Source organism: Polyodon spathula, unplaced genomic scaffold (genome assembly GCF_017654505.1).
Source record: "Polyodon spathula isolate WHYD16114869_AA unplaced genomic scaffold, ASM1765450v1 scaffolds_764, whole genome shotgun sequence".
Classification (NCBI taxonomy): Eukaryota; Metazoa; Chordata; class Actinopteri; order Acipenseriformes; family Polyodontidae; genus Polyodon; species Polyodon spathula.
The window spans coordinates 1,463,246-1,475,000 of NW_024472252.1; the positions used below are offsets into that span (position 1 = coordinate 1,463,246).

The 11,755-nt window shown below is 47.7% G+C and overlaps 1 protein-coding gene across 3 annotated transcripts in view; it reads right to left on the reverse strand.

Moving 5' to 3' along the window:
- dph1 (diphthamide biosynthesis 1) overlaps window positions 1-3,734 on the reverse strand; it is a 28,527-nt gene extending 24,793 nt beyond the window's left edge. For all 3 annotated transcript variants that reach the window (XM_041241183.1, XM_041241182.1, XM_041241181.1), the window contains exon 1: window positions 3,623-3,734. In XM_041241183.1, coding sequence (XP_041097117.1) covers window positions 3,623-3,719 — 97 coding nt within the window. In that variant the 5' untranslated portion in view covers window positions 3,720-3,734. The remainder of the gene's footprint in view (window positions 1-3,622) is intronic.
- Between the last annotated feature and the right edge of the window lie 8,021 nt (window positions 3,735-11,755).

Genomic DNA, 11,755 nt, shown 5'->3' on the forward strand with positions numbered 1-11,755 from the left:
AGCCCCACACTGCCTGCAGGTTTAAAGAGAAACCAATTGCAGACTGTTACATTATTAACTATGCAGTAAATGACATCACAAGCATATTCATGGATTTAAATAGAGATAAAGCAGCACAGTTACCATGGCATCAAATGCTGGGAATTATGAATTAAACGATGTCCCTTTTGTTATTATTGGCAGGTGCTTTCTGTACTCAAACCATGATATTTCTGAAAACTTCTAATAAAAATAATTAAAAAAAATCAAAAAAGGCTTCAGACTCCAAAGCGTTTCAGTCTTTAATTAACTCAACTTCATGAAGCAGCTTGCTTTAGCGACACTGTTGACTGTACAGCGCAGAAGTGTGACACACCAGTTGTGTAGGTCTTGCATTGGCACCTCCAGCACACACACACACTGTAATGAACTCATTAGCTGTGTTAACTGGGAGGACGACACAAAACTGAGTCACACTTTGGCAGCCTGTCTGGGCAGATAGGGAAAGAAAGAAAGAAAGAAAGAAAGAAAGCTCGGTGGTTAGAGTGCTGGACTTCAAAGCAGGGAGAGAGGGTAGGATCAGGACCCCTCCAGTAGGGCTGCCCTCTCACGCGCCTGTGCAGACCCCCTGGCATCGCCACACTTGAACTTGACGAGAGTTCAGGACCCCAGTGGCAGGTCTCGAGGGCTCTGGCACACACTAAATGCTAAATCAATATTTCATTTGCAGACCTACCTGTCTTGCTAGAATACCAGAAATAAGCTGCAGAATATTAATCGTGATAGCTGAGATTACAGCTGCCTTGCATGAGACCCTGTTACTCACTGAGCTGAGGGTGCAGCCACTAAAACGCAACAGCACAGATACCAAACCAGTAAGAACCAGCCCGAGCGTGTCAGAGTCCTGGAACAGGCAGACTGGAGACAGCGAGGGCTATGAACACACATATGGTATGTACTAATGCAGAGGGAAGGAAATAAGTGTGTGGCAGTGCTGATTCTCACAGGGTAGGCCCAGGCACGTACAGTCATTCAGGTGTAAATGTCAAATCAATATTTTCAATTTTTCAACCTCAGACAGAACATGTAAAATCATTAATAATTAAAAAAAAAAAAAAAAAAAAAAAAACTCACCACTCTTGTGACTGACATTGATAAAAGCAAAAACACACAAACACATCCACACAGAGCTGCCATAGTTTTAAAATGACAACAATAGAAAAGCAAACCAAGAAAAAAGTGTGTTAACAGGAGGACTCTCTCTCTCTCTCTCTCTCTCTCTCATTGATTCAATCAGCTGCCACATCCTCATCAACACACATCAAAGAGCCTCACAGTCACATCAGGACCAGCCCTGCAGTTACCCAGGCAACAAGGAGACGAGGGAGAGGGAGAGATGGACAAAGAGGGGAAGTTACAGTACCTAGAGTACCGAGAGTCTGGAGAAAAAAAAAAAGCGTGAAATGTTTAATCAAAACGCAATTTGCAATGCTGCGCTCCCCCCTCCTCCTCTCTGTCTCAGCTCAGTGCAGTGATGGGTGAATGAATGTTTCATGTTAAGAGACGGTTTGAGAGCAGCTTGACTCTGAACCAGACAGCGGAAGGACAGTGTGCCAGGTGAAAGCAGCTCTCATGGTCTCAGTCTGGTTACAAGAGCCAACACCCTCCTATAAACACAGACAGACAAAGCCGACTCTGTGTTATTCACTCCGTTCCACTGTCGCACAGGAGTAAAAGACTGGAGTAAACGCTATGTAAATACGGCCCTGAGATTGGACTGGTCAGATCGATGGCTCCCGCTGGTGTTTTAACCCCGTGAGAGTTTGTTGACTCCCTTATTAAATACCCCCTGGCATGGTTATTACAGGTGCCTGTCTACGCTGATTGGGGGATTTCTTCCAGCCACTAGGGGGCAGGGTGTTGCAGGAGGGACATGTTATTGATTACACACTGGTGTACCCACTGTACTGGTGACAAGAAACAGAGGACAAAGCGGGTTTAAAAAAGTCCCCAAGATGTGATGACAGAAACCAATAGCGAATCTGTAGAAGGATGCAGTTCATTCAGACCCTTTAATTCAATACAAGCACCATGGCCTCTGTTTACACCAAAACACACATCCAAAGTTTTCATTCCTTTTCCTCAGTGTACTATTTTAAAGCATTGTTCACACACACCCCCCCCCCATGCGCGTGCGCCCGCGATCAGGCTGAATTCAGAGATCAGGCAGCTAACACAGTGACCCCATCAATCCTTTCTCCGCTGCTCTGACAATTCCCTCTGCACACAAGCAAAGGCAAACAGTCAAAGTGAAACACACCGCTCTGCAAAACAAACACAGCTGAACCGGCTCCTGCAGACCCCCCCACCTGACTGGAGAAATAAAACAAAACACCCACAACATGAGAGACCTTCCCTAGACCCTGAGAGAGAGAGACGGAGAGAGAGAGAGCAAGCAAGAGCGAGGAGAGAGAGCGAGGGCTGTAGTCTTACTGTCCCCCAGGCTTCTCTCTAGCAGTGAGTATATTTCAGATAACTAAATATAGTAACATACAACCTCCATCATGCCTGTGAATTCAAAATTAGAGCTATCAGTGCGAGAAAAAAAAAAAGTGGAGCCTTATTTATTCTCGCTCTCCTCCTATTGGGAGTTAAATAAATGGGGGTTTATTCAGTAATTGGCTGATTTGTACTCTGTTTTCAAATAATTGAGGACCCTCTGTATGGGCTTGCACTGGATACGACTGTGGATGAGAACCACAGATTCTTATCATTTCACCCCGATCTCAGGACTGAGTATCGGAGACCAAACCAGCTGCCGTGTATGCGATTGAAAACTAGCATTAGTATTGATCAACACTACTTCAATCTGAGCCCCCACCATGATCAGACTCAATATAAAAATAAATAAATGAGGTTGAGAAGCAATTAGTTTGAGCTGCTGAATTTGGCACATCACATTGGTTTAGCGGCACTCCCACAGGGTCCTTTAATCTCAGAGAAACTGGTGAAACACTGCATGTGCCGCGGACCGTAACAAAGCAATTTTACAAAAGGTTGGCACCAACAGACAGAGCCCCCCAACCCTCCAGCTGCTCAGACAGCAAGCCTCGAACCCAGGGCCTCCCCTCCCCAGCTGCGGACCCATCACTGTGCAGCTGTCTATAGTGACCGCTCTGTTAAACCCCTTGTGCAAGTACAATCAAATCTGGATTACTGAAGAGAATGAGAGGGAATGCGAGACAGAGAACGCAGCCACAAGAGATTAAAAGACTGATGGGAGATAGACAGGCAGAGAGAGACGGAGACAAAGACAAATTGATCGGAGGAAGATAAACAGAAGTGCGGACGTGCCAGCGATCGATCAGCGAGTGAGGGAGCAAGAGAAGGGGAGAGAGAGGAAGGTAGGTACAGAGAGTAGATGGGAAGGATAGATGGATATATGAAGAAGATGAGATGGAGGGTGGAGACAGTGAAGGACGGGAGTCCGACTTAAATCGGTTTATGAGAGAGCGAGACAGCGAGAGAGAGAGAGAGAGAGACAGCGAGCACTGCTTCTGCCACCCATTGTGAGCCGACAGTGACACAGAGAGCCGAGACTGGAACCCAAGTCTCCAGAACTCCCCTCAACCCGACTGCTTACCTAGACAGCTGTGCCCGTAGTGCACCATGAAGTCCGCCCCAAGCGCCCGGGCAGTGAAGTCATCCACGCAGCAGGCTCCATACGTCACATCGCCCATCACCAGCGTCTCAGCTCCGGTGAACCTGAGATAACGAGAAGAGAGAGCGCGTCACGAACCCTCTCCCTCTCCCTCTCCCCCTCTCCCTCTCATTTTGAAGGACATAATAAAAAGCTTGTCTGCTAAATAAACATTTGCATTTGGTGATTGCGTTCTTTTGTCCACACAGTTTTTTTTGTGAAGTGCACCACAGGGTACATTTCGCTCTGTGCCAACACTGCACAAGCAAGGCAGCGTCAGCCACCTCCATTTGAACACCCTGAAAAACATCACTTGATGATGGTGGGCCTTGTTTTTCTTTTTTTTTTTTTTTTTCATTAAAAGAACGGCTAACAAAATATTGTTTTTTTTTTTTTTTTTTTTTTATTCCAGCTTTTAACTGTGCAAGCTGAACCAGAGAATTGAGTTGATTTGACAGAGTAAGCATGTTAATGTGGGTTGCTGTTTGTCACTTTTTTGTGTAGTTGTAATTACTGATGCATAATTGTAACTGTATAATTATAGCAATGTAACTGTAATTGAACACAGTAGCAATGTAATTGCACAATCACAATTGCAATGGAGCGCAGGTCTAGCATCAGTACCAGGATGCTGCAGCGAGTCAACAGCGTGCATTTGAAATATTTGCATAATGAATTGAGACAGCACAATAAAATAAAGATCCCATAATGTTAATAGAGACGACGATTTTAAAGCAATGGGCGAGTTCTCCTTTAAGAAGAGCGCTAGCAAAGCTGAATCAAAACTGGATTCAATTACAAAGGAAACGCTTTAAAAAACGCTCCCAGGGGAAAATTCCAGTCTGCACAAGCAGGAAAGCCACCTGTCACAGCCACTATTCCTCCATCGTTTTAACCCACTTGTATCAATTTTTGGCAGCTAGGGGTCACAGCATGCCAACGCTTGGGTAAGTAGCAGAGACACCACTCCAGGCTATTCCCAGCCCTGTGCATTCTCCCACACTGCACACACTCCCTCTCAAATCCGGCTCTCGTGTTAATTACACGTGCGGCCGGCGAACGGCTGACTCACGCTCACCCACGGAGCCTGACGAACACTATCACACTTATCACTCTCGCGCACACACGCTGTCAGGGTAACAGTGTGTGTGTGCGCGCACGTGTGTAGGGGGGGGGTGGCGGTTCTAGACCAGAAAATGAATAGGGATCAGTAACCCTGCCATATGAAACACACACTTGTGTAAAGGACTTGCAATTAATTTGTTATATAAAAAGGAGGGCATGCATTATATATTGCATAAAAGATACCCTTCCCTTTTGTTGCCAAGTGGTAACAGAGCGACTGACCTCCACTGAAAGTAATGGGAGAGCAGTGTCTGGCTGTTGTATAATAGCTGCTCATGTTGATGTCATTCGTTATCCTGCAGCTCTGTGGCCAGCAGCGCGCGGCCCGACTGGCAGGGGTGGCTGGCAGAGTGGGCACAGAGACTGGCAGGGGTGGCTGGCAGAGTGGGCACAGAGACTGGCAGGGGTGGCTGGCAGAGTGGGCACAGAGACTGGCAGGGGTGGCTGGCAGAGTGGGCACAGAGACTGGCAGGGGTGGCTGGCAGAGTGGGCACAGAGACTGGCAGGGGTGGCTGGCAGAGTGGGCACAGAGACTGGCAGGGGTGGCTGGTAGAGTGGGCATAGAGACTGGCAGGGGTGGCTGGCAGAGTGGGCACAGAGACTGGCAGGGGTGGCTGGTAGAGTGGGCACAGAGACTGGCTGGCCCTTATCACAGCGGAGCAGAGTTTTTCCACATGGGTACCCAGCAATCAGCGCCTTCGGATCAGGCAGCAGCACGGATGAATGCGGGGAGTGCTGTAGAAGCCAGCTGCTGTCACCTTCAATCCCAGCCCTCCCTCTCCCCCCTTCTGTAAGATCAGCTCTCTGTCCCTGTCCGAGTCCCATCCACAGCACGCACTAATTCAGGCACACGTCGACGCGACTGCCTCGTCAACATAAACTGCTAAATGGATTTTAATTAACAAGCCCACTTACAGAGTTTCGAGACATCTTGCATCTTAATTGCCCTTAACGACATTCCTCGGCTGATATCTTGTTTAAGAGCCCGGCAATAATAACAACGTTTAACTGAAATCGGCATTTCATTTTTCATTTTATTTTTGTGGGAGTTGTGTTTTGGACGCATGATTAATTTGATAGCGAGCAGATGATAATAGAACGTGTCTGAGGGTGCTGGATGGCGCAGATTATATATATTATATATTATTCTACTGAAATGCTGCAAGTGCTTACTGTACTGCAATTCCCTTGGCAAAACCGAGGACTGCCATGAAAGCTTGCTGAATTATTTCCGAGAAATGGGCGGAGATGCTTGATCGTCAATTCACTGAATCTTATTTTTTTTTTTTTGTAAACTGACTCTTTTTGGTTTTATCAAATTGCTTCAGCAATGCTGTGCCGTTCAGCATGCTAACCGACCTCAGAGGAGAAACAGATAGACAGCTCGCTGTCACCTGGAATATCGGAATAATCAAATGACTTGTGGCCCCCGGGGCAGCGGGGTTGCTTCAGGAGCGAGGAGGGCTGGGGAGTGGTGCAGCATTAGCATTGCAAAACTGCAGAGAGCTCACTTACAGCTCTCTCGCTCTGCAGCCCCCAGGGCACACTGCAGAGAGCTGGGATCAAAACAAAGCTGACAGACAAGAGAGAGAGAGAGATTGACAGTATTGTTCAAGAGAACATTCAGATAACAGGTAGATAGCAGTTAAAAATTCTCCAAAGAATTACAAAGCAGCCCGTCCTCACATGAGGACAATGGCACATGGATAATAAGGTCTGAACCACAGTCCAGCACTCTGCTCTCTAACTTCTTTAGGGTCAGGGTCACACAGCCCTTATAAAACAGAGGAGGCTGCAACACGGGGGAGTCACACACAGCCCTTATAAAACAGAGGAGGCTGCAACACGGGGGAGTCACACACAGCCCTTATAAAACAGAGGAGGCTGCAACACGGGGGAGTCACACACAGCCCTTATAAAACAGAGGAGGCTGCATCACGGGGGAGTCACACAGCCCTTATAAAACAGAGGAGGCTGCAACACGGGGGAGTCACACACAGCCCTTATAAAACAGAGGAGGCTGCAACACGGGGGAGTCACACAGCCCTTATAAAACAGAGGAGGCTGCATCACGAGGGAGTCACACACAGCCCTTATAAAACAGAGGAGGCTGCAACACGGGGGAGTCACACAGCCCTTATAAAAGTTGGGAAAACTACAACATTACTGTGCAAATTTACCAGGGAAAACTTTTATAAGAGACCCCAGACAGACACACTAGGACAGAATGCAGCAGTTAAAACAAGACAAACCAACTTAAAAGCATAGAAACGAGGTTTAAATGTGCAGCCTTACTGCAATTACAGGGGTTGGTAATAAGACCCGTACTGCTGAGCCATTCCAGGTTTTACTGTGAGCCGAGATTAATCACAGCCCACACTAGGCAACGAGCTCAAGAATGTCTTATTAAGCTCCTTGTAAAACCTGGAGTGAATGGATTAATGCCCAATATTAATATTGCATTAGATTACAGGCAGCCTCTGTTCTAGTCTGTTGAATCCATTGAGAGATGGTGCCTGAGCAGAGAGGCGGAGTGTGAGTAGTGGGTAGCACTTTGTGCTGGAAATGGTTTCTATCAAGAGGAATAAGCACACATAATGGGTGTTTTCATACAGAACAGCAGCTGAATGAATCAGTCCGCCGCTTATTGCCAGAGAGCGGAGGAATAAATAACAGCTTTCCCTAAATCGTTCCATTAAAATGTAAATTTCCCACACACTGCACGCCGCTCGCTGCCACGGCCGGCCCATTGACTATACTGTGGCGGGTGTTAACTGTACATTTTAGTTTATTATTATTATAACATACAAACACACATCATTCGGACTTATATCATATTAAAAGGTCTGAAAATCAAGCTGTGAAATTGTTCTTTGAAAGAGCTGCCGATTTGTCTTTGTTTATTCTTTCTTGCAATGTATTACAATGCTGAACAAACTAAGCAGTGGCACTGAACCTGAACCTACATCAGTTTGAAATCCCCGTGCTTGTGAGAAACGAGGATCAGCAACGTATCGTTCAATCTGAATCTTCACTCCACTGCAGCTGTGAGGGAATCTTTATTAATGAATGTAATGAAACGCAAACAATACCAGCGCTCAGACTTTAAATGAACCCCCCCACCTCCACAGCGTGTGAACCGCTGGGTCCCAGCACCGACTCTGCAGCAGGAACACAGGAAACCTCTCCCAGAAGAACGAGGGTCTCCAAAACCAGCAGGAGCCCCAAAACGAGAGAAGGGAGACTCCAACACCCCCCCCATCCCACTTCCCTTCCCTTCCCTTTCATTTCAGTATTAGTGCAACCATTGGTTAGATCACAACCTTCAAGACATCAGCATCCAAAAAACAGCTTTTCATTGTTTTCCACTACAGTTATACCTCCCACAGACAGGCAGACAGAGAGAGAGAGAGAGAGAGAGAGGAGAGAGAGCGAGAGAGAGTATTTCATCTCCAAGTTGAAAGGTTTATTTTATTATATTACGTTATTATTATTGTTTTTTATTCTATAGCAACTTGCATATGAATTGCAGGAGACTGCAGCAAACACAGCTGATCAATCAGTCTGCTGGCAATTAATACTGGCTTTGTGGCGACAGTAAATTAAGTCATTCATCCTGACTAATAGGATACAGAGTGGATGAGTGGAGCAGGTGTTTCAGTGCGAGAGTGTGTGCGAGTGTGTGTGTGTGTGTGTGTGTGTGTTTGTTTATGTGTGTGTGTGTGCGTATCAGTGTGTGTGTGTGTGTGCGAGTACGTGTGCGCGAGTACGCGAGTGCGTTTGAGTTTGTGTGTGCGAGTACGCGAGTGCGTTTGAGTTTGTGTGTGCGAGCGTTTGAGTTTGTGTGTGCGAGTGTGTGTGTGTGTGCGCGAGTACGCGAGTGCGTTTGAGTTTGTGTGTGCGAGTGTGAGTGTGTGTTCTTAACAATTTCAAGCGATAGTGTCCCACAGCACAATATAACTCTACTTTGTTAAACTTGGACTGCAGCGTGAGGCAGGGGGGGAACTGTAATACCTGCGGACCTACATGTAGGAGAGGGCAACCTAGCAGTGTTACACCCGATCAAACTTCATGACAGTAGACCCATCACCAAAGCCATCTGTCTATCTGATCAGTTTAACAAACATTAGCACGACAAGCAAAAGCAAGAAGCGCAGACACAGGACCCTGTCTCCATGAAGGGTTTCTCACTGTTCACAGACCACCGTTTCCACTTTCATTCTTCAATGAAGAACCAGCACGCGGGACTCTTAGAGATCAATCCTGTCTGCTACTGATCCAGCACCTGGGCACACTGCCTATTCTAATTGAATGTTATGTTGTTATATTATCCTGTATTGAGTTGCATCGCATTGTATTAACCTGAGAGAGAGAGAGAGAGAAAGAGAGCGAGACTACTGAATACTCAGGAACAGGACTTCTATACTTCTCATGCAAAATCGTCTGCATTTAGAGTCCACTTTTAGCTCTTCATTTTAAGCAGGCTTCACTGCACAATGAGCTCGTTAGTGTCAGCGTGTCTCGGTAGAGCAGCTTGTGTCTCTGACTAACCGACGCGATCTATACCATACGTTGGCCTGTGGGTTATCAATGACATCACTGCCGCCCACTGGCGACACCTGCTGGGTAGAGGTGGGATGGGCACAGCTCCATACTCCCTCACACACGTGTTCCCCCTCTGCTCTCATCCCAGTCCGAGTTTATAAGGCTCAGTGGCGAGATTCAAAATTATAATGTAATGGACTGTTTCTCTGGTCCTCCAGCACAGAGCGGAGGGAGGCTGTTCAGAGAGTATAAGGGCTCTCTCTTTCTCTGGTCCTCCAGCACAGAGCAGAGGGAGGCTGTTCAGAGAGTATAAGGGCTCTTTCTTTCTCTGGTCCTCCAGCACAGAGCAGAGGGAGGCTGTTCAGAGAGTATAAGGGCTCTCTCTTTCTCTGGTCCTCCAGCACAGAGCAGAGGGAGGCTGTTCAGAGAGTATAAGGGTTCTCTCTTTCTCTGGTCCTCCAGCACACAGCAGAGGGAGGCTGTTGAGAGAGTTTGAAGAGGACAGTGAGATTAGCAGTGAAGCTCCTCAACTCGCATTGCAATGGGATTAGCAGCACATCATTCTCAGCCCTGATCCCTAATGAGACTGCTCTGTGTGTGTGCGTCTGCGGGTGTCAGCGTGCGTGAGCGGGTCACTGGGTCCCACTGTGACCGATGCACACCGCCCTTTACCCCTTGCACAATTTCTCTTTTTAACTCTGGGAATTAAATCTTCTGCACAGACCTGCACTGGTCCCTCTGAATCCACTGCAACTACTCAGGAGAAAGCTACAGTGAGCGCTGAAGGCTCTGCAGATGAAGGAGGCTTTGCAGATTGAGGGCACTGCATTGTACTGAAGCTCACAACAGCAAGACCAGCCAAGGCTCACAGCACTGTGGAAGGTCTAATAGAGCCCCAGTACCCTGTCCTTGCGTCCCTCTCGTCTCGCGGAGTGCAGTCCCAGGGAATTATAAACAGTGCAAATCGATAGCAATGTGATCAGACTGAGCGACGGGATGAAAGCTTGAGGAGGATCAATTCACTGATCTGTGTCAAGAGTCAGCTGCAGGGACACAGGCAGCCTCCCCCCTTCGGCGAAGCTTTCACTTTCAAAACAGCACTTACTGGAACAGACACCCCGTCCTCTCGCACGGCAATCGCCCTTTTTAAAACAACGAGCCGTGAATACATCTTCATTAGTTATAGACGGACGCAACAGCACTAAGCTGCCATTCTCTCCTCCTGCATCTGTCTATTTCGATTTCTTTCGATCCTTCCCTAATTCTCTCTACCTCTGGTCACCACCCGTGTGGCAATGCAAACACTCCATAACCTTTTCATTACAGCTGCATTAAGTCGGACGTGCGCCTCACTGAACTTCGACAAGCAGCTGCTTTGTAAAGGCCCAGACCTATTACTTGAATTTGAAATGGTCGGTTGAATTGTTTGCGATTCCCCTGGCAGAGGTCCTGGAGAAGTGGCGCGCCACCCAGACTCCGCGTCAGCCTCTAGAATGTATTGAGATGAACGAGTGGGGCTGCCCAGCACATTGCTAGGAGGCCTCTCTGTGCGAATGGCACTGCGAGGGACAGCCTGTGAAACAGGGCACTCTTTACCTTTCCAGTGCCTGCCTGCTGCGTGCGTACTGGACACAACTCCACCAGAGCAGGGCCACGTGTAACCAAGGCGCCGAGAGAGTAGCGACTTTACGAAACTGAAAGAACAGACTTTGCTTTAATACCAGGGTGTCAGGCAGCACAGACTGAAGTGTTAACATCCTAACACACAGAACGGCCCGCGATGCCAGACTTCAAGGACATCCTGTGTATACATAAAGAGAGGCATCACTTCCCAAGTTCTAGCCCCTCGGCTCAGCTGTCAGTCAGCCTGGCAGGCATGACTCAAACGCTGCTGCTGTCCTCGCTTGCTCGCTCTCTTGTGACAAATTGATTTCGCTTACCCTCCACCCGCTCCCTCCCCTTCCTTCATCCAGCCAGCAGTGTTTCGAAAGCCTCTATTTCAACTCTAACCCAGACCCTCGTTATGCACAGCAGCCTTTTTTTCTGTTTAAACTGGCAGCTATCGATGGTGCTGAAGAGGATCGGTATTACAGTGAAGTGAACAATAATGAAGACACGAGCGTGACTGCTGTGCGCTCTGCCAGGCGTCACACAATCAATCAGAACCTCTAGAGTCACCGACGCTCCACAGAAACACCGGGGAGCGAGGGAGTGTGGTAGTGAGAGTGTCACCTTCTCAAAACTGCCTTGCTCATCTGCCCCACGCAACGTGATGAGACACTCCACTGAAACGCAGCGGGTCTTTTGCGATGTCATTTTCCATTTTCAAACCACACAGTTTCTCCTTCTCCACCATCTCCCGATGAAGAGACCTACATCATAGTCGTTCTGCGTCATGTGCACTCA